This window comes from Puma concolor, chromosome B4, assembly GCF_028749965.1.
Source record: "Puma concolor isolate L17-30 chromosome B4, mPumCon1.1.hap2, whole genome shotgun sequence".
Lineage (NCBI taxonomy): Eukaryota > Metazoa > Chordata > Mammalia > Carnivora > Felidae > Puma > Puma concolor.
The window spans coordinates 93,988,692-94,016,449 of record NC_141673.1 but is presented as its reverse complement, the minus strand read 5'-3'; the positions used below and the strand labels follow the sequence as shown (position 1 = coordinate 94,016,449).

The following is a 27,758-nucleotide window of genomic DNA, read 5'->3' as shown; positions in this document are numbered from 1 at the left end:
CTTTTCTTTTAAAAAAGTAATTCAAGAGAGAATAAAAGAAAAAAGGAAGACAGCTGGAATAACAAAACTTTTGAGAAGTGTGATTATAAAGAGGAGAGAAAATGAGCAGGAGCTGAGGAAAAAAGAAGCCAAGAGTTTTTATTTGTTTGGTTGGATTTGTTTTGTCTTTCTTTCTATTTTTTTAAGTGGGTGGAAACAGCTTTTCAACGGCTAATCAAAATGATTCAACAGAAAAGGGAAAATTGATGGTGCAGGATAGTTTAGAAGGTGACGCTCATTAAAATGATGTGCCTTGCTTGGGCCAGAGGAGACAGGACCCCGGGGTGCCAGCAGAGGGGGTGGCCTTAGACGGAGTGAATCTGTAGTAAGGAAGAGTGACAGAGCATAAGGCCGCCAATAGAGTAGGCCCGTCGGGTGAGAGCGATGATGGAAGCTTGTGGGAGATTTCTCCTACTGACTTCTTACAAGCGTGTTCTTTAGGTTTTCAGAGGACCATGATTGCCCTGCTGCCCTTCTTGTAAGGCCCTACGTGGCCAGCAGCCTTCATGTATGGTCCTACACGGCCAGCAGCTTCATGCCAGCATTAGCTTCTGGGTTGGAATGCCAGGCATGTCATGTTCCGTGGCTCCGTTCCTAGTCCTGAGGCTAACTGATGCCTCTTCTCAATCTCTCTCTCTCCCATTTCTCACTGTGGTCTCCTGAGTTTCACTGCCATTTCCAGATGCCCACAGCCAAGCCACACAAAAAGGACATCCTTTTAAGGAAGTCCTTAAAAGCACTTCCCCTGCACCCCATGACGTGGACTGATAGGGCAGCAACTATGATGTAGTGATCTCAACGTATAAGCAACTGCCCATTGTGGAAAAGTTGCCCTTTGGGGAAAGAGGAACTTTTCAGAAAGCCCTATCATCCTCAGTTATATGGAAATAGATGGCAAACACCCACATTTTCAGGGAGGAATCCAGGTGTAGAAGGACCCTTAACTAGGTGTGCAGAGGTCTGGATCCCAGTTTTTTTTTTTTTTTTTTTAACATTTATTTATTTTTGAGAGAGAGAGACAGAGCATGATCAGGGAAGGAGCAGAAAGAGACACAGACAGAATCTGAAGCAGGGTCTAGGTTCTGAGCTGTCAGCACAGAGCCCGATGCAGGGCTCAAACCCATGAACCATGAGATCAGGCCTGAGCCAAAGTCTGACACTCAACCGACTGAGCCATCCAGGCGCCCCTGGATCCTAGTTCTTGTTCTCACAGACAAGTTGTGTTACCATAGAAAAGTGGGTTAAGCCCTCTGGATTTCAGTTGCCTCATCTACAAAGTGAGGGTCTGGACTAAATAATCTTTAATATTCCTTCCAGTTTTAAAGTTCATACCTGAGTTCAGAATAAAGGCAACAAGGCTAATGATACAATGAGGGTAGTGATCCTTTTCTAAGAATTTGGTGAAAATAACTCTTAACTAAATAAAAATGCTAAGTAAAAAAATAAAATCATATTCTTGGAACCAAAAAAAAAAAAAAGAGGAAGTTAGATATACTGTTTTGAAACTAAGTAAAGTTAAATGAAAGCTTTCTTTGAAAAATTCTGCTAATCGTTAGAAGTTAGTTGAGCTGGGAAAACCATAGAAACACCCAATGACTCACAGAAGGGGATGTTACACTTGCTATCATTAAGCCATAAAGAATTTATTTAAAATGTAATGGAAATCATGGGTATTTCTAATTCCTGAGAAAATTGTGTGTTTTCGATATGGAAATGGCCTAATTATAATGTAATATTTGCCTGAATTTTAAAAAATATTTCCCAATGTTGTTTTTAACTTTGCTCATTATTTATTAAAAGAATCTCCCTGGGGCGCCTGGGTGGCTCAGTAGCTTAAGCGCCTGACTTCAGCTCAGGTCATGATCTCGTGGTTCGTGAGTTCGAGCCCCACCTCGGGCTCTGTGCTGACAGCTCGGAGCCTGGAGCATGTTTCCGATTCTGTGTCTCCCTCTCTCTCTGCCCCCCCCCACCCCCGCCGCTCATACTCTTTTTTCTCAAAAATAAATAAACACTAAAAAAAATTTTTTTTTTAAAGAACGTCCCTAAATTGACAAGAGAATAGGCTTAGTAAACTTCAGCTCTAACACAAGTTTCTGTTCTTTAATATAAATTTTCATCTTCTTAATTTCATTGCATATCAGTCTGAACTCATTATGAATAATTTCTCTACCTGGGGCACCTGGGTGGCTCAGTCGGTTAAGCGGCCAACTTCGGCTCAGGTCACGATCTCACACTCCGTGAGTTCGAGCCCCGCGTCGGGCTCTGTGCTGACCGCTCAGAGCCTGGAGCCTGTTTCCGATTCTGTGTCTCCCTCTCTCTCTGACCCTCCCCCGTTCATGCTCTGTCTCTGTCTCAAAAAATAAATAAACGTAAAAAAAAAATAAAATAAAAATAAAAAAAATAATAATTTCTCTACCACTTTGCTTTTTCTTTCGAATATTTCTTTCTGTTGCGGATGTTGTTTTTGACCACATTGGACATACTTTATGTGGCTGACACTGTTTCAGTCCCAGGTGTTTTCTCTGACCAAGTTGAATATAAGTTACACGGCTTACACTGCCGAAGGAGGAACTGCCTGCCTTGAGGGAAATAAAAATAGATGTAAAAGACATACAATAATATAGATGTTGAACCGTTCTTTGTTATCTGAAGAGGATACCAGCAAATTGCTGTCACTGATACCGAGGATTGAAAATCGATTTTGTCATATTGACCGTTTTTTTACAATGTGTTTTGGTTGAATTCCTCTTATCACCAATGTCACACATTTGTAAAACTAATGGGCCCTCACGGATATAATCTTGGCCTCATTAGCATCATTCTTTCAGCAGCTAAACCAATGGGTCACATTAAAATAAGAAACAATGTAATAATTGTCAGGAAAAGATGGTTTTTAGGCAATAAATACATTCTATTCTTCTCCAACTCTAACTATTACACCTGACTCCCTCTGGAATTTCCTAGGAAAGGAAGAAATTTGCTGCCAGAACAAAGAATAAGAATCAGGCACTAGCTCATACTTTACTCAAGGTCACCTTCACTCCCCTGAGATCCTAGGGAACAGCTTGAGCCTTTCATAATCCAATCTAAATTAAATGGTAGAGGTAGCCTTACAGCTTTCCTTTCTGCCCATGTTCTGCGCATTGTATTTAATTTCCTTATAAAATTAGGTTGGATTCCCCACTCAAATAGGACAGGCACTGAAAAGGAGAGAAGAGAAGGGAAGAAGAGGGCCAGACAGTTGAGTATAACACCAGCAACGCTAGAAAGCTGTTCAAAAATATTTTAAAGCAAACAATTCTGTATCTCTACCTTATTTTGTAAAAATAGTACATCTGTCTCCTTTCCCCATATCCACAGTCTCACAACAAACATCGTGGACTCTGAAATGATTTTAAACAAAAGGAAATCTGACATTATGAAGCAAGGGAATTTTGAAGGAGTTGAGATTTCAAATGTCACTTTGGAAAGTAGACAGTGATAGTAGCCAGGGGGATTTCTATAGCTAATATCTACGTGGCTCTTTATATTATATAAAGAGTTTTTGTGTCCATTGTCTTAAAGCTCATTGACTCTTCATACAATCATTGAGGTCTCTCTATCCCTCCCTTTTATAAGCTAGACTATATTTGAGATTTTGAATAGTAAGAGACTGTATTCATTTGCTAGAGCTCCATAGCAAAATATCACAGATCGGGTGGCTTAATCAATAGACATTTATTTTCTCACAGTTCTGGAGGCTAAAAGTCCAAGAAGAAGATATCAGCAGGTTTGGTTTCTCCGAGACCCTTCTCCTGGGCTTCCAGGTGACCGCCTTCCAGCTATGTCCTCACATGGTTTCTTCTCTGAACCCATTCATCTTTGGTGTCTCTTTGCCCAAATTTCCTCTTCTTATAAGAACACCAGTCAAACTGGATTAGCGCCCACCCTAAGGGCATCACTTCAATTTACCTGTTGAAGGGCCCTATCTCCAAATACATTCACATTTTTGAGGTGCTGGGGCTTAGGTCTACAACATAGGAATGTGAGTGAACACAATTTAGCCCATAACACAGACCAATCAAAAGGCGTTTGCATGTCATCGTATTCCCTATCACATGAAATTGCCTGGACAGTATTTAGCCACCACTCCCTTTTGGTCTCATGCCCAAGGATGGGAAACAGAAATCATCTAAGTCATGCTAGGCTATGGAGTTTAGCTGACCTTGCCTTCTTATGAGAGGAGATAGACAGCAAAAGGGGGGCCTCTCTAAGCAGCTTCTGCCAAGAATTTCCACACTTCTGCTCTACCAAGCAAGAAGGAATGCTCTAACCCCATCCTGTACAATTGAAATATAATGAGAGCCATATATGTAATTTTAAATTTTCTAGTGGCCACGTTACAAAATACTAAGAAGAGATAGGTGAAATTGAGTTTAATATGTCTATTTAACCAAATATATCCAAAGTAGTATCACTCTAATATGTAATTGATATAAAGAAATATAAATGAGATATTTTTATTCTTATTTTGTACTAAGTCTTCAAAATTCAGTCTGTCACTCTTATAGCACCTCTCAATTTAGACTAGCCATATTTCAAATAGTCAGTAGCTGTATGTGGCTAATAGCTACTACTTTGAACAATACAATTCTAACATTTAATACATTTCCTGGGGCAGATGTTGTCTTGTGTAGTGAAATTTAATTAGAATCCCTTCTCAACCCAATTACACCTCCACTTATGAAATATTGCAGTAATTTTCTTTGTTTGGAATAGCTGAGTGAAATTTCTCCCCAAAACAGCTAAAGAAATATACCTATCACAAAAATCCTAAACAGTCCTCAAACAGGTGATTTGTGTATGTTATTCATTGACCTACAGAGCTAATATGCATATATCTTTCAGAAAAGAATACTGAGATAATGGGTGCAGTGACTTTGGAATCATCTCTTGCCCCTGCATAACACCTGAAAGGAAAAATTTGTTTTGTGGCTGGCCAAAGGAAAGGAAAAATTTGTTTTGTGGCCTTTGGAGATTTACCTGAGGATCCAACTTATCACCTAGATTCACATTTTTTAGCCAGACCCAAAGAAACCTCTACTCCATTATTAAAGTCATAATCTTTGGACCACTGAGAACGCTTACAATTCATGGCAATCTTTGACTCTGCCATTAAAAGCTGGTAATTTTAGCAACACGATCACTGTAAAAAGGCAGAGGACATCAAAATTCAACCCCAATGTGCCTGATCTTGCCTGATGCTTAAATCTTAACAGCTCTGATTGATGAATCTTGACCTGTGGTTTAAATCAGTCAATAGATAAGATTTATTGAGCAATTTCAGGTGACTAGTTCAAGGTGAAGACAAAAATAATTTATAACACATGGTATTTGTTCTCAAAGAATCAAATGGGACCTAGTAGAATCAGGACTTTACTCACGTAGATCAAATAGGGTAACAGAAGGTCAGAGAAGGGATAGATCATCAAAAGACAGAGTGAACAGGTAAGGCTTCAGGAAGAAAGGAAGATGTTTTCCTGATCTTAGGATGATCCAAATAGAAGGAAAAGTACATTGAAGGGAAATACATGAGTTGAGTAAGAGTACTGCTTGTATGGTAGTCAGTGAGAAAATTGGCCCTACCAAAGGAAACATTTCTGGGTAGGAGGGATGGTGATGAAGCTGGATGGGTAAATGTGGCTGATGTAAGTAGGATCTTCAAAATTTGGCACGTTTGATGTGATGCAGTAGACATTGATCACAATAGATTATTATGCAGATAGGATTTAACATGAGCAAAGTGGTATTTTAGGTGATTTATGCCTTCATTGACAAATAAGAAAGAACTGATTAAAAGCAGGAAAAAGAATTAAAGGTCTGTCATGTTGATTGATAAAGTGTGATGACAAAAGCTTGAACGTGCAATATAATAAAAAGAATAGATAAAAGGAAGAGATGACAAGAATTATTTGAAGATATGCTATCAGGGACTGAGAAACCAGAGGAGAGCCTCGTCAATTGAGAGAATGGTGTTGCTCGTCAGAGTATCAGTGGTTGGAAAGCAGACTGATTTCGGGAAGGCGGAGGACTCAAGGTCTATTTTGACCCTATGGAGGTTAAGGCAATAGTGAAGTATTTGAGTAAGCAAGGATGATAGGTGATTGGAAATACACGTGTAAAAAGTTGGATCTGGAAATTGAGACTTGGGCGGTATTCTTGTTGGATAGCTAAACTGATTTTTTTCTACCCATCAGGGGAAAACAAAAACAAAAACAAAAACAAAAAACAAGACATAATGTCCTAGGGAACCTAATCAGTTTAAGAGGCACTCTGAGGAGAAATTCTGTCTTGTGGATTTTGAAAAGAGACATAACCAAGGTTCAGCCCAAAAATCATCCATCTCTGCCCCCAGACAACCCTCACTTTTCTCCAAAGATTCAAGTTCTATGAGAGTCAGAGGACCTATTCTCTGACTCATACCTGTTGGCAGTGACAGTTATAAAGGATGTGAGAAGTGGAAGCTGACCGCTATGTTTCATCAAGTGGACAATTCATTGCAAATGAGAAAGGGGTCCTGACATCTGTTGTGAATCAAACCTGCCCAAGACTAACCCCCTCCCTTTCCTTCTTCAGCTCTTCTGCCTAACCTCGTCAATTGGCTCTAGAAAGAAAAATGCTTCTTTTTAGTTGCACACAAATTTAAGTTGTCTGGGCTAAACCATGAGAAGAATGGTTCTGACATACTTCCTGGTTCTGAATAGGGCCATGAGGATGGTATTCTAGAACGAAGGTCTAAACCTTCCCCCACAAAGATAATGTATATGTCAAAGGAGTGAAATGGCCTTCAAGAGCTTCTTCAAGCACTACTAAGAGCCAGGAGCTAGAGGACAGACTTGGGGGCATGGGACAAATAATAAAAAGAAATCCAAGTAACGAGCAAACAGTTTGGGTAGTTGTCTAACAGGGACATGTGGGTGGTCGGAGTATGATGTTTCATGAACCTAACAGCAAGATATGTGATATGTCAAACAAGCAATGTCAAGGAGGTCTGACAGGGGGTAACAGGGACTCTGTCATAAGCACTGGGGTTCAGGCATAGCACTTTGCGTACTGGAGGAATTCAAGGGAAAGACAACACCCAAATGATAGGGCACGGAGAGGAGAGTAGGAGAGACTCAAGAATGGGGGATCAAGACAGCAATATCACTTCCTAAAACTGAGGAACAGGCAGGGATTTGGTCTCAAGCCAACAAATCCAGTGACTCAGTTACTGGAAATGAGGATGAAGGGGCATAGTTTCCTTGACTAATGGATTAATTTATTGATCAAGATGAAGTGTCTAAAAGAGTTAGGTAAAGAAATCAGTCCTCGGGGCGCCTGGGTGGTGCAGTCGGTTAAGCGTCCGACTTCAGCCAGGTCACGATCTCGCGGTCCGGGAGTTCGAGCCCTGCGTCAGGCTCTGGGCTGATGGCTCGGAGCCTGGAGCCTGTTTCCGATTCTGTGTCTCCCTCTCTCTCTGCCCCTCCCCCGTTCATGTTCTGTCTCTCTCTGTCCCAAAAATAAATAAACGTTGAAAAAAAAAATTAAAAAAAAAAAAAAAAGAAATCAGTCCTCTAACATTTTATTAACCATCCAGTCCCCTTCCATAATCCTTTTCTTTAAAAAAAAAATCATATGTACTTAACTCTACCCCTCTTAATTTCGACTACATTTTCAAGAAGCCATTCTTCTGACAAAATGATTCCAGATAGTCTCCAGCAGGTTTTTGGCTAAGTACCAGACTGAATGTCTGCATTAGAAAGCAGCAAACCACTTTCATTTTTCTCAGCCATTGAAGTGCAGATTTTTGTGTCTCCTACAGAAAGTCTGTATTATCAGGGCAGTGCTAGCTCCAATGCAGATGACATAAAAACTATTAATAGATTATGTATATAATAAAGCTGAAGTAGAAAACAGAAGTGCTCCAAAAAGAGAACTATAATGAAAGGGGGAGGAAAAGGCCAAATCCCCTGCCTTCTAAGTTAGGTGACCACTGTCTTTGTGAAAGGACATATTTCAAAAGCAATATAAAATTTTGATGGTGCTCTCAACTGCCTGTATTTGGTTTTTGTTTTTGTTTTTGGCCTATTTTTATCCTGCCAATTAGTGAAAGAAGAAGGAATATATTAAATTGAAATAAAATTTTAAAACTCTATCTTTGCTCAGAACCAGCTCCTCCAAAATCACTCTTTGCCGTGAATAAAACCCAGACCTCAGTGACTTTGCTGTGGGTGGAAGAGGGAGTAGCTGATTTCTTTGAAGTCTTTTGTCAACAAGTTGGCTCTAGTCAAGAAACCAAACTCCAGGTACAGTACATTTTGATTTTTCTTTTCTGAGTTGATTTTGATTAAGGCTAATTATCTGAATGAAGTCAAGTCCTTTATTTGTTTAAACTATAGAAAATGAAAATTGTTCATTTGCGCTTTTGTGTTTCAGTGATAGAAATTAACAGTGTGCTTAGAATAAGCCTAAAATGTAAGAACCAATTTGCCAAATCGCGAAGTTTATTTTTCTCTTTGCATTAGCTTTTGTCCCTAGTTCTTAGTTACCCTGGGTCCTGAGGACTTAAAAGGGTTCATTTTTCCTATTGCCATTAAATCGACCAAAGGTATAGACACTGCCATATAAAATATAATTTAACAAATATGAACTGATTGCCAGTTACGTGAAAGGCACTATATGTGATACAAATGGTAGAATCAATACTGGCCTTTAAATTTTTTTTCATGTAGTTATGGATATTGCGTCAGTCTAGAAATAATTAAAGTAAAACTCAAGTGCCATAGAGAGATCCATTCTACTTAGAGAATTTAAAAAAGGGACTATTTCTAGTCAGTAAGGAGGACGATTTCGCTTGGGAAAATGAAGGCTGAGAGAGGTGATTGTGAAGGCTTTAGAATCACAAACAGCAGGTAGAATGACTCCTGAGTTATTCACCAGGTCCAAAGGAAGGGAAGGAGGGAGATGAACCGGGAGCTCCCAGGGTAACAAAGCCACAAGAAAACAATTTTTTACAGTCAGACGTGGAAGGAAAAGGTCAAGTGTGTGAAGGATGTCACAAAATGCAGGGGAGAGACTAATTCTATGAACATGAATAATTGATGCTTTTTAAATAATGCAGTTCATGAGATTGAAAAGAAGAAAGGATTTCTGGGAGTGGGAATCTTTTCATACAGAATGTTAAGATAATTTGCTTTGATTTCTTTCCCCTTTTGATACTCTTCTACAAACTTATCTCTTTTTGATCTATACTGAACAGCTAATCTCTTTTTCTATTCAAAGAATCCTTTTTGGAAATAACTGCTTTGTCAGTAGTGGATTTTCTTCTCTGCGGCTATAGTAACATCTTTCCTCAAGAAAACAATGGTTATGTAGCTGCTTATTACAATTGAGCTTTTCCTTAGAATCATTCTTTTATAGGACAATAAAAGAGGTGGGATTGGAAATAAGTGCTGATGGCTGTCATCTCTTTAGGCAGGAGTGTTTCAGATCCCTGTTTTGAAAAAGATTGTTATGCTGGCTCATCTTTTTATATTGTACTGTGGTACTTGTCACTGGTCCAACCACTGGCCCAACAAATTAACAATCTGTTCTACTCAAGAATAAGTTAATATCAAATGTTTTTGAAAACTCAAAGTTGCTATGCCTTTGGTGGCTGCTGTTTAAAAGCTGAGAATGCAGACAAAGGGGGTAATGTCTCTAGTAGAAGACCAACAACCCAAAACAAATATATCATAGAAAATAAACACAAAAGATTCTTTTTTAAAAACATTTTTTAATGTTTATTTAGTTTTGAGAGAGAAAGAGAGAGAGAGAGAGAGCAGGGGAGGGGCAGAGAGAGAGGGAGACGCAGAATCCGAAGCAGGCTCTGGGCTCCCAGCTGTCAGCCCAGAGCCTGATGTGGGGCTCGAACCCATGAATCGTGAGATCATGACCTGAGCCGAAGCCGGACACTTAACCACCTGAGCCGCTCAGGCGCCCCAAAAGATTCTTAAACATAGGAAAAGATGATCAAGTTCATTTATGGTAAAAGAAATGCAAAATAAACCTACAATGAGGTACAATTTCCACCAATATGATTGGAAAAACTCAGAGTTTGTGGACACATTGGATTGGAAAGAGTAAATGGGAACAGGTGTTGTCCCACATTGACAGTGGCAGGATAACATGGAACATGTCTGCAGAAGACAGTATGTCAATAGCTTTCCAAATGAAAACTACACAACTTTTTGACCCAGCACTCAACTGTTGGGAACATGAGTATACATATATGTATGCACATTCACACATCTACACACATGCAGGTTTTGTGTATGAAGGTGTATGCGTACACATGCATACACACATACATATATTGAGTGTGTGTACGTATATGTTTGTTCCCATAATGTAAAATTATGTTCACTGTGGCATTGTTTGTAATCGCAAAAAATCAGGGACAGTGTAAACATTCCTCAGTAGGGGACTGGTTAAATAAAGTGAATTCTACAAAGCCCTTGAGAAGAATAAAACAGCTTTACCTGTGCTGACATGGGCAAAGCACCGAAATATACTGATAATCAAGGTAAAGAGTAAGCAGCATGATGTGTGAACTACATTATCACTTTTGTTTAGCTGTATCTTATGTTTTTACCTCCATAAAATATAGATGGGAAAGAAAAAAAAAAAAAAAAAAAACATGCCTGACAACAACGGCTCCATCTGTGGAAGAGAACTCGGTAGATAAGAAGTAGTGAAATAAGGAAGCTTATTTTTCATTGCTATCCTTTCGCATCTTTTAATTTCTTTACTGCTTATATATTACCCACTCGGCTCTGAAAAATAGTTTAAAAAACAAAGCAGGTGGAGATAATATAACATTGATCTTATGTTCTGCATCTCCAGGAACCGATTTCTGTTTCCTCTCACGTTGTGACCATCTCCAGCCTCCTTCCTGCCACTGCCTACAACTGTAGTGTCACCAGCTTCAGCCACGACAGCCCCAGTGTCCCCACATTCATAGCTGTCTCAACAATGGGTAATTCCTGGCATTCGTGAAATCTGGTGTCTTTGAAAGTTTTATCTTTGTATTATTTTTTTAAGTTTATTTATTTATTTTGAAAGAGAGAGCTAGAGTGCAGAAGCAGGGGAGGGGCAGAGAGGAGGAGAGACAGAATCCCAAGCAGGCTCTACGCCATCAGCACAGAGCCTGATGCGGGGCTCGAACTCACAAACTGTGAGATCATGACCTCAGCTGAGATCAAGTTTGACGCTTAACAGACTGTGCCACCCAGGCACCCCCAGAAGTTTTATCTTTTTAGATTTTCCTTACATTTTCTTTTCAAATATATGTACTCTGTACTTCTAATAGATCCATGCTCCACTGAAACATTCCAGGCTGTGGGGTCAGGGAGCACGTACCTGCCCTTACCAGCTATGTGATTTAGGGAAAGATATTTACTATCTCTGAGCCTCTGTGTTTTCATCTGCGAAAGTGGAATCATAATATGTGTACCTTGTTGAGCTGTTTTGAAGCCTAGAAATGAAATACGTAAAGCTTTGCACACGTAGTGTGAGTGATAGCTGCCACCATCAACTCCATCGTCATCCTCCTGTCCAGCAGTGGTCACAGTGCCCTGATCGATTAGGGCTCATCTGTTGTCCCTCGGCCCTTAGCCGTCACTGACCATGCGGTGACAATGCTAAATTACTGGGTCAGAGCAGGCGAGTTTCCAATGAAGCCAAACTATAAGTAGGGAAATTAGAAATTAATGAAAGGTCTGGAATAAGGGAGTTTTCCTTTTCCCCTTCTGAGTTCTATTAAATGTGTTGCTCCCCTGTTTGTTGGAGTCTGATTCTGCAACCTGAGACCTTCAATGAAACCTCCTGTAATACAACCTTTCACTGTCACAAGATCCCTTTACTGGGTTCATTTTCATTTCTGTAGCATTCATCATATAGTTGTTTGCTTTCTGTTTTGAATTTTTATTTTTCCAGAAAAGAGGACAAAAGTGGACCTGAAAAGTATATTAATGGTCTGTCACTTCTGTCTCCTTTCCACCATTCTGTGTCTCTTCATGCTTACTATTCCCTGTCATTGCTACCAGAATATAGCAGAAACAGGTGACACTATTAAGCTTATTTACAAGTAAGGAAAACGAGACCCAGAGAGACAGATAAAATAGCTTCTCCACATGACAGTTAGTAGTCAAATGAACCTGAAAAAGGTCTCCTGACCATGAGTCTAATGTTCTTTGTGTTCAGTTACTCTGCCTGTGAACAGGAATCAAGCTGGCCCAAATGGGAAGTGGCAAATACACAAAGGTTTATGGATTGAATGTGGTGGCCGATTGTGTGATTTTATGATCAATGCTGAGGATGATAGCAGTCTTTCCTCTTGGGTCCACCGTAACGAATTTCATAAAAACATGTGACACGTAGTCCCCATTTGTTAATATCTGGCTCTTCCCTGTAGTGTGATGAACTAGGCAACGCGCAGTGCCATAGCAGCCCTTATATAAAGTATATGCGAGGGACACAGCCCCGGTTCTTAAGGGCCCCAAGACTTAATAATCGGTTTCATCTCTAGAGTTGTGCAGATGGGAAACCTCTCAACATATGGCTACCGATCATCAGAATGCCTGCTTCTAGTGATGTGTTAAGTGTTGCAGCAGATGGTAGCTTGCTAATGCCTTTTTCATATACGTTATTAGTTGCGAGTGCAATATACAGTTGTGCTTTGTGCCTTTAACGTCATAGGCGTAACGCGAAAACCTGCCCCTCTCCAAGCTTCTGAAAATGTGAAGCAATAATAACGCGTGATGATGACCTCTAGATATTTTGATTTTCAAAAGAATTTAAACGACGGTACAGGCACTCTTCACAGTTTATAATTTCCCTTTGTAAGAACATTCTGAACAGAAGCTTTGGAGATGGACTCAATTCCTCTAGGTACCTGAACACCGCTTATCAAACTGCTTTGCTAGATTATATTTGACCAGGAGGAGGCCATTGTCGGCTTGGAGAAACACCATTGTTGCTCTTGTTTTCAACATCATAAGTTCCATGGTGTTAAAAATCAATGGAAAACGACGAGTGGTTCTGTTAGCTTTGTGTAATGGAAGTTTGTAATGAAAATGCATGGCTTTTCTCTTTAGTGACAGAGATGAACCCCAACGTGGTGGTCATCTCCGTGCTGGCCATCCTCAGCACGCTGTTAATTGGACTGCTGCTCGTGACCCTTATAATTCTTAGGAAAAAACACCTGCAGATGGCAAGGTAAGTTAAGTTTGGTTAATCTTTTACCCACGGCCTTTAAAGTATTTTAGTTTATCATACGTGTATACTTTTGCAGACCTAAATTTTATTAGCGATAAGTTTCATTTCAGTTTTCAGTGTCTATTGTGTGTGTTTTCTAGGTAGACTTTTAAATATTAGTTTAGAAAACATTATGATGGGGGCACCTGGGTGGCTTAGTCAGTTGAGCGTCTGACTCTTGATTTCAGCTCAGGTCATGATCTCATGGTTCATGGGTTGGAGCCCCACGTCAGGCTCTGCACTGACAACGCAGAACCTGCTTGGGATTCTCTCTCCCCCTCTCTCTCTGCCCCTCCCCCTCTTGCTCTGTCTTTCAAAATAAATAAATAGACATTAAAAGATAATAATAATACTAACAAGAAAACATCACAGTGGAAATGGCAAAGCAAAGGATTGTTTATACAAATCCAGATCTCCTACTCTCAATCTTGTCATTTTAAGAAACCCATACAAAGGGATCTATTAATGACGTTTGGATATTTTCGAACGTATTTTGGAGTCAAATAAAGATCTATGGCTACTTAGTATGATTAATGAAAGGAGTTAATATATGGAGAGACCACAAGAAAGAAAAACATCCCTCTCTTCATCAGTTCTGCCAAAACTGTCTTAGAAAACATTTGCAGAGTCTATGATCAGGTCCATTCGAGGCCCCCTCTCAGTTTTGTTCCTACTACTCAGACTTGGAGGCAGTTTTCATTTTTCTTGCAGCCGAAAAAGACTTTTGATTTATGACTTTGGTGATTCCCTATTCTTTTGACCACTGATGCGTTTCTTATCAGAGCACATTCTCAAGTACTTTCGGTGGTCCCCTATATTATCAGAACAATCCATCAATTCTCTTAAAAACTGTTGTTTAGTTGAGTACTACGGGGTTTGGGAAATTTGATTCAAATTTATATTTACCCATTGGGAGCCTGCTGAACTGCCAATCAACATCCTTTTTCTTTCTCAGAATTCTATCATTTACATTCATAACTAAATGTATCCATCCAATAATGATTTAATCGGTGTCTTATATGGCACAATTAAATAAAAATCAGACATCTAAGTTGTCCACTAAGCACTTAGAATATAGGTGGAGATATGTACCTAAATAAATATATTTGGGGCTCCTGGGTGGCTGAGTCAGTTAAGCATCTGACTCCTGCTCAGGTCATGATCTCAGGGTTCATGAATTCGAACACTGCATCGGGCTCTGTGTTGGCAGCTTGGAGCCTGGAGCCTGCTTCAGATTCTGTGTCTCTCTCTCACTCTCTGCCCCTTTCCCACTTGCACTCTCTCTCTCTCTCAAAAATAAAATAAACATTAAAAAAATTTTTAAGAAAACAAATAAATAAATGTATTTAAAGGTATAAACTGACCTGCCCCAGAAAGGAGATAAAAATGAGCTTCTATTAACGTAGAGAAAAGAGATTAGTCTAAATATAAATATCAAACTTTTTTAATGTTGTCATTTAAAAAAATCTTAGAAGGATAGGGAAGAAGGTGGTACCACATTGTGGCTAGAGTAGAGAGCTCTAAAATTACACTCCTTGGGATCAAATCTTAATTTGCAATCTATGTCACCTTGTGCAGTTCACTGAAATTTCATTTATTCATTAACAAATATTAATGGACACCTGCTATGTGTCAGACTCTCCAGATGCTTGGGAAAACAGATGAGAATTTCTGCCTTCATGGAGCTCATATTCTAGTGGAGGAGGTAGATAATAAGTAATATCAATAAAAGTAAAAAGATTACAAGGCATGTGAGCAGACAATAAGAGAAAAATAATAGAGCAGAGTAAGGGAAATTAGCAGTACAGGCATAAGGAATATGTGTAGAAGATCTCTGGGAGGTGGGTGAGTCTCACTGAAAGGATATTTGAGAAACAATTTGAAGGATATGCGGGAGTTAGCCATGTGTTTTCTAGAGGAAGAGTAGAGGAAAGAGCCAGTGCAAAGGTCCTGAGGCAGGAACATATTCAGAGAGTAGTAGGAAGGTTAGTGCAGCTAAAGCAGAGGAAATGAAGGAAGGTTTAGCAGGAGATGATGTCAGATCACGTAGAGCTTTGTAAGCCATTGTGAAGACTTATACTTTTATCCTGAGTAAAGGACAGACTTATGCTTTTATTCTGAGTTCAGGACTTGGGGCAGAAGAGCTGCCTTACATTAGAAAACAATCTGTATTGAGGGGCACCTGGGTGACTCTGTTGGTTAAGCATCCGACTTTGCCTCAGGTCATGATCTCACCGTTCGTGGGTTCAAGCCCTGCATCAGGCTTTGTGCTGACACCTCAGAGCCTGGAGCCTGCTTCAGATTCTGTGTCTCCCTCTCTCTCTGCCCTCCCCTACTCGTGCTCTGTTTCTCTCTGTCTCTTAAAAATGAGTAAATGTTAAAAAAAATTTTTTTTAAGAAAACAAGCTGTTGAGACAAAAGCAGGCATATTAACTGGGGGATCTATTCCAGTAATCCAGGCAAGAGATGGTAATAGTTTAGTCCAGGATAGCAGCAATAAAGGTAGGAAGAAATGATCAGATTCTGGATATATTTTGAAAACAGAGTCATTAGCTAAGGGGATTGGCTAACAAATTGCACGTGAAATGGAAATGAATAAGGGTCAAAGATGACTCCAAGGTTTTTGGTCCTAGCAACTGGAAAGGATGGAGTCACCACCAACTGAAATGGGATTCCAGATGAGGATTTCAGAGTCGGAGGAACATCAAGACTTTGGTTTTGGAAATGTTACATTTAAGATGATTTCAAGTGCAGGTGTGGAGTGGGAGTTGAACACAAAGGTCTGGTGTTCAGGAGCGAAGTCTGGATTAAGGATATGACTTTGGGAGTTGCTAGCATATAAACAGTATTAAAGCTATATAAAGCTGGATGAAATTGTCATTTACTGGAGGGAGTGCGTGTAAATTAGAGAAGAGGGTCCTGGATTAAGCACCAGAACAATCTAATAGCAAGATTTTCAGGGAAGAATAAAAAGATAGGAGCAAAGGAGACTGGTAAGAGGCACCCAGGGGAGTACAAGAAAAGCTAAGAGATTACGTGGCCTGCAAGCAAGGGAAAGAATGTATTTCAAGAAGATACGGGAATAGCCCCTAGGTGAGTGGATGGTTAGGAGCAATAATGCAATCATTGGGAAGCATGCAACAAACGTTAGCTCGTAGTAGTAACAGTGGTGGGGGTGGGGATAGGTATAGTAATGGATTAGTGGCATTTCTGAGAATACTATCACAGGAGCATTCGTTGTGGTGCACCCAGCAAGATATTTAGAAGTGGATCTACCTCAGCCAGCTAGTCATTAGAGCAGAGATTCTTAACATTTTTTTTTGTGCTGCGATCTTTTCTGGCAGTCTGATTAAGCCTGTGGATCTCTTCCAAGAATAATGCTTTCTTTTTAAGTGCATAAAATGAAATACATAGGATTAAAAAGAAATTAATTATATTAAAATATGGTCATCAGGCTATTTTTAAATATGCTTTACATGCTTTTTTATAAATATATTAGATAATATATAGTATGATAATATTGCGTAAGATGTCCAATAACTCTCATAATTTCATCAGAGTGATGAATATGAACAATATTTCAATATCTGCAGCAGGTTCATTATGGAAATATGTCTGCAGTTTCTATGGTTTAGCGATCTCATCTCATCAGTACTGATGATATTATTGTGGCTTGTTGCCTACTCTAATAGTTGAAGGAATTGCTGAATTTCAGTTAGAAGTTTAGAGGTGGTGAAATTAAAGATGAACTTTTCCCCCACTATGTTCTAGAGCCCTAAATTCTATCCTTAACCCCCAGAGTAAGAACATTTGAATTATAAGGTAAAGTAAATCCTATATATAAGAAATTGACATAGGAAAATTAATTGGTGTGTAATTTATAGCACAATGTGATATAACAATATATTAGTGTACTTTTCAAAGAAGAAAAATGTTCCAGGCACTTGGGTGGCTCAGTTGGTTGAGTGTCCGACTCAGTTTTGGCTCATGTCATGATCTCACGGTTTGTGAGTTCAAGCCTCTCATCTGGCTCTGTGCTGACAGCTGAGAGCCTGCTTGGGATCCTCTCTTTCCCTCTCTCTCTGCCCCTCCCCTGCTCTCTCTCTCTCTCACACACACACACAAAATAAATAAATAAACTTAAAAAAAATTTTTTTAAAAAGAGAAGAAAAATGTTTTTAGAACACTGTAATAAGAGCAGGCAGGTAACTAAAGTGATTAGTACATGTGCCAGTAATGTCAAAATCCCTTCTTCAGTTCTGAATGAGTCAATCAATTTCATATAGGGGGGAAAATGAGATGCATGAGCCCAGTAAGCTGTATTGTTTATCCATTGACATTAGGCAAAGGTGGAGAAGGCATGAGAATATGTTTACTTTTTACCTCCACTTCTGGGGAAAAAAACTTTACAACAACTTTAACAGTATTTTCTACTGGCAGATTAATAAGCAACATTCTGGACAAGAGGCACTGCATAAGCCAATCTATTTCAATATGTATCATTTTTTATACTCTTATCTCAATTGATACATCACATGGACATCCCAACGTGAGGAGATATTTTTGGAGGAAAAAAAAATCCAACTTGATCCACCATCATTTTAGAGAGGAAATTTAAATGCTATAAAAACAAAACCCCACAAAGAATATGTGCTGAAAACAGAAAACCCTCGGTCTAGGAGGCTTTGTAAAAAATATGCCCCAAACAGTTCAGGATATGTTAGGATTGGGGTGCCTGGGTGGCTCAGTCGATTAAGCATCTGACTCTTGATTTCAGCTCAGGTCATCTTCTCATGGTTCATGAGATCGAGTTACACATCAGGCTCCACGCTGACAACACAGAGCCTACTTGGGATTTTCTCTCTCTCCCTCTCTCCCTGTTTATGCTCACTCTCTCTCTAAATAAATAAGTAAACACTAAAAAAAAAAAAGAGAGAGAGAGAGATTTAAGCTAGGATCATGAGTGCCTTTTGGAAAGGATTGAAAACAAATCCTTTTGGCTTCAAATGACTTGGGCATGTGCAACCTTATGAAAAATTATTTTATCTTTCTATTTTGCATTGCATGTGAAAGAGAAGTACATGGAACTTAGATGTTTTTTAAGCTGTTTTTTTTTTCTTTTGCAGAGAGAGAGTGAGCATGGGGGGAAGGGGTTGCAGAGAGAGAGGGAGAGAGAGAATCCCAAGCAGACTCTGGGCTGTCAGTATGGAGCCCGACATGGGGCTCTATCTCATGAAGTGAACTGTGAGATCATGATCTGAGCCAAAATTAACAGCTGGATGCTTAATCGGATGAGCCACCCAGGCACCCCCCCCCCCTTTATAAATTTAATGCTGTGATGATAAACCAGTAAAGGCTCTCTATTATATCAAGGTAAAAGAGTGCTCTGTCAAGCAGTAACCTAATTTTGTGGTTCCTTCCAAACAGGGAATGTGGAGCAGGAACTTTTGTCAATTTTGCATCTTTGGAGAGGGATGGAAAGCTTCCATACAATTGGTGAGCATTATTTTGGAATAAGCTTCTAGACAGCTTATCTATGCTGTGTGTGCCTCCAACTTTATTTTACTATCTTTTGCGGATAAATGGTTTTGTCTGATTATCCTTTCACAATTTCGGTGATAGTGGACTTTGAAGGTTAGATTTTCTTCACCAACTACATTAAGTTCATATAAGTTTACTGTAGTCACAAAGTAGAGAAAATGTCTTAGTCTGCTCAGTATTTACTATATTAATCAAAGGACTAACGCAGTCATGAATGTAGCCCATAGCTAAGGAAGGGCGTAAGTGCAAGACCCACATTGAACAGGTGGCAGCCGAAGGCACAGGACAGACCCCACAGAAGCAGCATGTGACAGAGCAGCATCTCTATCTCAAACTGACACTTCAGTGCCCGGGAATGTGAGCCACCACCTTTTGTTCAAAAGTCAAGTAGACGTGTACAGCCCAGGGCTCTCAACTGTTACACTTACAGGTAAATAAATCTCAAGGGCAAGTAAAGTCCCATAGGAAAACATGGCCTCATTTTTTTCCGCCTGCTGGCATAAGGACCTGGAGGGAGGAGGTATTTTCAGAATTAAGAAAGCATTGTCAGGAGATTAAATTGCTTGACATTATACTTTAACAGTGATAGATGAGAATTAATGATCCTCTCCACTGCAATGGATGCCTAACAAAATTGCTAATGAAGTAACCATTTAAAATGGAGCCAGCACTGCTTACAGGATCTACTTTGTTTCTTTTGCAAGTGACCATGCAAAGCACATTTATTTAAATGTATACATTTCATGTTAATCCCTGTAAGAGATCTGAGGTTTTTTTCTTGTTTTCCAAATCCCCCAAAATGGTGATCTTAAAGAAATAGTTAGGTGAGACTAGAAACTTTACGGAATCAATGAAAGAGGGAGGGCTTTAACTGAAATATAAATTCTGCTTCCCTGAGTGGGCATCGAGCAGTTGAAAGTCTAGTTGAAATAGGATTCTTTTTAACAAGACAATATGCCGTGCTATTTTTAAATTTTAGCCTGAATGGATTTTTGCTAACTATGAAGAAAAAGAACCCATAACCCCTCAATGGTGAAAAGTTAGTAAACATTTCTAGGTTTGTTCGAATACATTAACACTCTTGCCAAGATTAAGAAACTAATTCACTGATGCGTGTTTCTGGTCTGGCTCACCCTTTAAAAAGGCTCAGTCACAAAGCAGTGACGAGCAGCCCATGTAGAAATTGGCCCAGTTATACTTGGCGATTCAGGACACCTATGTATGTACCTATGTATTGACTGACTACACAATCACTCACAATGGATAGAATATGAGAGACCAGTTATAGGAGAGCTGAGGCAAAAAAAGAATTCACTTCAGGACCTTTCTAGAAAATCTAGAAAATTCTCCACCAGCTCTTGGCAAAGATAGTTTGCCAGCACACCAGCATTTCCTGGCTGACAAAATAGATATCTCAGTGGGAATTTGCAGTAACTAGAGTGACAAGGTGATGCCATTTCCCCCCACTAATTCTCAAAATAGTTATAGATGCAGCCATAGGGCAGTTTAAAATCCACATTAATGAATGTTCTATTTTGCAGGTGGTTTGAATACCTGAGATTGGATTCAAAACACACTTTTTAAAATCAACAGTCTGATGAGAAGTTAAAAGTAAAATGAAATAATTTTGCTCTCACTCAGCTGAGTATCAGATTCCAGAACAGGCAGTTTGCTGAGCTCCTTGTCTTGAAAAATGATACCTGAGTGTCATACCATAGCTCTGTTTTAAGGGTTATTTTTCAGAAAGAAGGTATTAATTTAAACTAAAAATAATATAGAAAGTCATATCTAGGGGTGCAGCTTTGTAAGAATGTGTCCCAGAAGCTTGGAGTCTTTGTCAAAATCAGTATACGCACAAATTGACGGTTTATATTTCCTCCCACGAGCTGCTGTTAGCTATCAAATGATGTTATAATGGTTCCTTAAAAGAGGTTTAAGCATTGCAAGGGTAATAATACCCAAGAATAAGACCGGAGCTAGCTAATGAGGCATTGAAGAGTCTCATTTAACTGATGTAAAATGTAATCACCTAATAGCAGACTAATTGACACAACAGAAGTTGAAAGAAATGTATCTGATTACAATATGGATGTGTGCGAATCAAACTGATTTTGGCAATATGATAGCACTTGAGCCCTCACGTTTAAGTTTCACAGAATGGAATAATATTTAATCATAATTAAGATGCTTGTCATTTTAATTGATCTTCGTAGGTAATTTACTGATATCTGTTCACAGTTTATGCTACTAACTCTTGCCACTTTTTCATCTTTACATCTGTTATCTATTAATGCTCACAGGCGTAGGAGTATATTTGCTTTCTTAACCCTGCTACCCTCATGTCTTTGGACTGATTATCTTTTGGCATTTTATATTAATCCTTGGTAAGTGATTTTTTTTTTTTACTGTTTACCTAACACAAAGTCTATAAAGTTAGCCCTCCAGAAGTAAAACAAAAAGGAAAAATTCTTTTTAATTATTTTATGTGTTTGGCAGCGTCTGAAATTATGACTCATGTCTTGAAATGGATTAAAGTAGTTAATGGTACCAAGATGGCCTATACCTATATTGGTTTCCCAATTAAAATTTTCTTCTTGGGATGTTCTTGGCAAGCCTTTCTTCCATTTATTACTAGTCGTTTGTTTCTTCATTCAATCAATGCATTGGCTTCCTCTCTTAGTAGATGATGCTTCCCATTTTCCTTACCATCTCCATCCATTAGAGAACTCTGTTTCCAACAACGAAGAAATGCATGAAGGTAGAGAGCCAAGAATACTGTACTGTGTTTGGGGTCTCAGTGTTTTCGTAGTTAATGCTAACTCAGTGAATATTGAACTACTGGCTATTTGCAAGCCTCTTTGTATAATTATCTTATTTAATTGTCCCCACAACTCTGCAGAGAGTATTATCAGCCCCATCTTAGAAATATGCCAAGGAATCTCTTAAGGAGATTATCTTAACATCATACTACCATCTAAAATATCCAGGTTCCAAGCAGCTTCCTTTAAATTCTTATTTTCTTAACTTGTAAATATTTTTAATAGTCAAATCTCAAAAGAGTATTTTTTCAGTTTTTATAAAATATAATCGGGGCGCCTGGGTGGCTCAGTCGGTTGAGCGTCCGACTTCGCTCAGGTCACGATCTCACGGTCCATGAGTTCAAGCCCCGCATCAGGCTCTGTGCTGACAGCTCAGAGCCTGGAGCCTGCTTCAGATTCTGTGTCTCCCTCTGTCTCTGGCCCTCCCCCCGTTCATGCTGTGTCTCTCTCTGTCTCAAAAATAAATAAATGTTAAAAAAAAAAATTTTTTTAAATATAATCATCATCATCATCATCATCATCATCATCTTGAAATCTCAGGCTAACATATCTAGAAGGATCTATTCCCTTTCCTGAGCCACAGGAAAAAAGTAGTGGTTTCCTGACCAAAACCAAAAATCATTGTCCTGAAATATCCATGGTGTTTAGGTGCTAAATTATGTACAGGCAGATCCAGGTATCTGGACAACTTCAGAAGGACTCAGAAAAAAGCAATAAAAATAGTTCATGAACTGGAAAAATGGTGCATGGGCAGGGGGGAATAGGGAAAGAGTAAAAGGTGAAAAGCAATCTGTAGAGTTATGTATTCAAAAAGACAATTGATTAAATGTTCTTCAGTTTCTCCAAGGACAGAATAAATACAGCTAGCAAGGTTAGGATTTTGAGTTGTAATGGAAGAAATACAAAAAAGGACTTCCTCACAGTAGAGATTGTTTATACCAGAATTTGCATTTTTCTTTTTTTTAAAAGAGAGACTAGAGGAAAGCTGTTGAAGTACACTACACATGATGTGTTAATTAAGGAAATCAGAGGAATGTTCTGGATGATGAGGACCATTTTCTGTTATTCTAACTTGATTGATTGATTGAGTGATTGATTGATTTTGAGAGAGGAAAAAATGTGCACGCGTGTGTGTGCTCATGCACGCAAGCAGGGGAGGGGCAGAGGAAGAGAGAGAGAGAATCTTAAGCAGGCTTCTCACCCATTGTGGAACCCAACTCGGTGCTCGATCTCACAACCATAAGAGATCAGATCTCACAACCTGAGGCAAAATGAAGAGTTGGACACTTAACCAACTGAGCCACCTGGGGGCCCCTCTAAGTTGGTTTTAATAACAGTTTTTAGTATAGGGCTTCACTATACCCAACTCAATATTTTAAGTATTTGACATCAGATAGCATTCAGGTACAAATAGTGCGTATAAATTCCATTTTGACCTTCAACATATGCATCAATTTTTACTCAACATCTATTAATCATTCTCAAGTATTCTACCTATCATCAGACCAATTGTAGTCAATACCCTTAAAGTACCCTCCACAGATCTCAATTAAAACAAAAGAAAGAAAGTTGCATATGCTACCCTATAAATTTCTCTGTTTAATTCTCTGACTTTCCCACAGTCTGTTTTTTAAGCTTATATCAAGCCTATGCATTTTTGCATGCCTTTGTTAATAGGTCCCCTTAATAAATGCATCTTCAAATTCCAACAAACCCTTTAGGGTCTGCTACTTATAGTACTGGTCAAATAGTACTAGACCCAAGTTGGGGGGCGGGGAGGAACCATTCAGTAGTTTTGTCTGTTGGTTGTTTAAAAAAAATCCTTTTTTCTTGAGAGAGAGAGAGAGAGAGAGAGAGAGAGAGAGAATGGGGAGAGGAGCAGAGGGAGGAAGAGAGAACCTTAAGCAGGCTCCATGCCCAGCACAGATGCCAACATGGGGCCTGATCTCAAGACCCTGGGATCAGGACCTGAGCCAAAACCAAGAGTCAGATGTCTAACCAACTGAGCCACCCAGGTGCCCCCTATTTGTTGTTTTTAAAAAACCCTTCAGTAGTTTTTAGAAGAATGGTCTTGAGACTGGAAATGGTTATCTCCATGTGAGAAGAGAAGGCAAAACGTAGAGCCCCCAGCTCTCTGTCACTTTCAGTAAACCACACGCATATCAACCAATGAACATGGACTGAACATAAACTATGCTTTCAGCCTTTGGCTTATGCTGTGTGAGATAAATAAAAGAAATAAAATACATTATCCTTGCTTTTTTTCGGGTACAGCTACCTCAGTACTCACAAAGCCACCCGAATTCCCTACTGTTAGCTACTTTTCTCCTCATCTAGTAACTCGTGGATATTTTTCCCTGCTAAATAGCCATTGTTAATCCTCTCCACATGGTTCGTCTTCACATTTCACCTACTCTAGAAGTAACAGAGCCACCTGCCCCGCCTCCTTCCTCACACATACCCTGATTCTTCCCTAAACTACCAACTTCATGGAAATAGACATTCCTGATCATTTTGTAAAATCCTCTGGATGAGTGGTTTGTGTGGAAATCAAGGGACTCTTTCTGGCTCATGGTCTTGCTCAAATCTGTCCCAGGGTGGTAGAAAAACCAGGGCAGAGCACCAATGCCCAGGTGGCTTAGTCTCAACATGGTATTCTGCCAGGATTTCTGGCTACAGTCATCTCAGATCATGTTTCCTAGTCAGAGAAAACCATTTCATTCAGACTAGCTCCATCTGGATTCATTGTTACTACTCTCTCTCTCTCTCTCTAAGGCCATAGTCACCTCATGCTCTACTCAAGTATTCATCTGCTTGCTCTAAATTCTCAACAGTTGTCATTTTATTTTTTTTTTTTTTAAATTTTTTTTTTTTTTCAAAGTTTATTTATTTCTGGGACAGAGAGAGACAGAGCATGAACGGGGGAGGGGCAGAGAGAGAGGGAGACACAGAATCGGAAACAGGCTCCAGGCTCTGAGCCATCAGCCCAGAGCCCGACGCGGGGCTCGAACTCACGGACCGCGAGATCGTGACCTGGTTGAAGTCGGACGCCTAACCGACTGCGCCACCCAGGCGCCCCAACAGTTGTCATTTTAAGGGTGAAGCAACATTTAGTTTAAACTGCTCGGCTTTACTCGTGGTTTTTGCACACTTTATTCAGAGAATGATACAACTCTAAACACCTTTTTAAGATTTGGGGATGATTTCCATTTAACCTGTGAAAGAGTAAGTAGAGTTTATGACATTGGGGACATTTAGACTGTTTGGGGTTTATGTTGGAGGTGGATGTTTGTTTGCTTGTTTGTTTGTTTGTTTGTGGCCATTATAAATCCCATGTCTCTGCCATGCCTTGTATTCTCCTTTGCAATGAATTCCAGTCTGGTTGGCTTTCCAAGATGTCATAACCATGAAGAACTTATGCGTCTTAACTTCTTGAAGTCATCAGGATTTTGAACCTTACCTAAGTGAAAGAGAAGATTAAAAGATGTGCATGGCTGTGTATGCATATATTCTGCATGTCTGATGGGTGTTATCACTTCTATTAAAAAAATACTTTGCAATGACAAGATGATACCCTAACATCACCTCAGATGTTCACTGTGACACACACACACAAGCTAGTTCTTTCCATAATGTCCTGAAGTTAAAATGGCTGGCAAAAGCTTAACTTACATGTTCAAAAGTGAATTGTCTCCTGATTGTAGTCTTAGAATTAGCACAGCAATGGAAAACATAGGAACGTTCTATCAGCGTTGCCGGGGAGTCTCATAATTCAGCCCTGTCCTTATCCCACAGCCTGAGGATATAAGGATCCTTTGAAATCTTTGGGATTTCAGCAAAATCTAAGCAAAACGTAAAGATTGTACACAAATCCTGAACATAAACACATAAAAATACACTTGACACAATAAGTCATTCAAACCATGTGGTGGAATTTTACATTATATGTAAAAGTTAATTCAATCAATGAATGAGATTGAAAGAAAAAAAAGGGCCTCTCTTCCACGAACCAGGCTTCCATACAGCTGTTGAATAGTAGCAGCTTAATATTTCAGCACTGAATGTATTCAGCGTCACTCTCCACAAACATTTGTTTTTTCCAAGTTTCCCTTAAAGTCTGCTTGGATAAGAAAGCTTGAGGTTTGGGTTTGTTTGTTTGTTTTTTCACTCCCAATCACAAAATATGTTGGGCAGCCTCCTGACTTTGCCAAACTGTTAGCTATCTAAGCTAACATTCCTGTGTCACAAAGCACCAAATTAATTAGTTTCTACTACATGAAGTCATTGTGGGATTCCTAAAGTTAACTCCGCTACCTTCACAAGAGCTGAGTAAACATTATTCAGAAGGTGTTCTTTTAAGTTCTAAAATGCTTAGATGATACAGCCCTGTCCAACATTACAGTGGCTTTTTGAGGGCGGGGGGGGGGGCAAAGTAAAAACTGTAATGTCTCTTCCCGCTAAATCTCAAGTATGGAAGACAGAGGATGAGGGAGAAAAAATAAGACATGAGCTGTGGAATGGATTGTCATCACTCAGAAGTGGGAAGAAGTAAAAACTGCCTGAAACCAGAAAATGAAAACAAGAAACACCATTTGCCTTTATGGAAATTTCCCTACATTCCCTACCCTTATTACTTCCTCTCCACCCACCAGTTCCATTTCCCAAGTCTAACATCAAATTCCTAATTGAATCATTGAGTAAAACTGTGAGGGCAACATGGCAAAGATTTTTTTTAGTATTTATTTATTTTGAGAGAGGGAGAGCGAGTGAACGTGCCAGCGGGGGAGGGGCAGAGAGAGAGAAAGAGAGAGAATCCCAAGAGGGATCCATGCCCAGCACAGAGCCCAACATGGGGCTTGATCTCATGAACTGAGAGATCTTGACCTGTGCCGAAATCAAGAGTCAGATGCTTAACTGATGGAGCCACCCAAGCACCCCACAAAGATGTTTTGTTTTGGTCCAATCAAGTAAGATTTTTTGAGCACCACCACGTGTTCTATTAACTGTTCTCAGCTTGGGGGGGGGGTGGGTGGGGGGGAAGGACTGTCTAGAAAGGAGCACATATGCAGCTGATAGACATCATGAGAAATACTCCATCGACAAAGTACTATGAGAGCACAGAAGAAGCAGGGCTTCATTCTGCTAAAGCCTTTCTAGAAATGAAGGTACCCAAACATTCACAATTTCAGTATAAATAAATATTTGGGCACATGAGAGCACTCAGGTCACAACTGGTTATTTACTATAGATTGTATATTTTCAGGAAGTTTGGGTGCTTCCATCAATATTTAAAGACCTTGGGAAATTACTTGTAAAAATTGTTGCTAGCCCTCAATCATATCAATACACAGGAATGAAGTGTTTCATCAGATAGCATGTTAGCATTCCCTAGCTTAGGTCAGTTATCTGACTTATTGGTTGAAACAATTACTCTAAATAGCCCCTAAAATGTAATTAACTGAAGCACACATTAGCATTGCATGTGTTTGAGCTTACAGAATAGTAATGAATTAAGAACTAGTAAGTAATAGGTCCAAGTCTTCAGATAGCTTAAAAAACTAGCTCAAAAATTCGACTCTTGGTTTCAGCTGAGGTCATGATCTCACGGCTTTGTGGGTTCGAGCCCCATGTTGAGCCTGATTGGGATTCTCTCTCTCTCCTTTCTCTCTCCCCCTTCCTCACTCACACTGTCTCTGCCTCTCTCAAAATGAATAAACTTAAAAAAAAACAAATTCAAGATTGAAGAAGAACAACACCATCATAGAATTCTATAAGATGCATGCCAAAACTGATAGCACACTCATGTTCCCAGAGAAAATGTCCAAAGGTTCTTTTAGTCTTTGACAACCAACATGTCTACCCTCCTAGACATTAGTTCTCCATTTTATTCCCCAACTCTTTCCTTCTTGTCTGTAGAGCCTGGAGTATTCAAGCAGTAGGTACTTCTATGTATATTTATAAAAATACTTCAGCAATTTAACCACTAGTAGTAAGAAATTACATTTCTAGAATTCGGTATTTGGCAAATCGGAAACCTAAAAT

The 27,758-nt window shown here is 39.4% G+C and overlaps 1 protein-coding gene across 2 annotated transcripts in view; it reads left to right on the top strand.

Annotated features, from left to right (window-relative positions):
- PTPRO (protein tyrosine phosphatase receptor type O) overlaps nt 1-27,758 on the top strand; it is a 243,943-nt gene that overhangs the window by 183,641 nt on the left and 32,544 nt on the right. Inside the window, exons 13-17 of one of the 2 annotated variants that reach the window (XM_086714005.1) lie at nt 8,227-8,366; nt 10,945-11,077; nt 13,197-13,317; nt 18,784-18,852; nt 21,198-21,281. In XM_086714005.1, coding sequence (XP_086570131.1) covers nt 8,227-8,366; nt 10,945-11,077; nt 13,197-13,317; nt 18,784-18,852; nt 21,198-21,281 — 547 coding nt within the window. The remainder of the gene's footprint in view (nt 1-8,226; nt 8,367-10,944; nt 11,078-13,196; nt 13,318-18,783; nt 18,853-21,197; nt 21,282-27,758) is intronic. The other variant, XM_086714006.1, reaches the window with a different exon arrangement.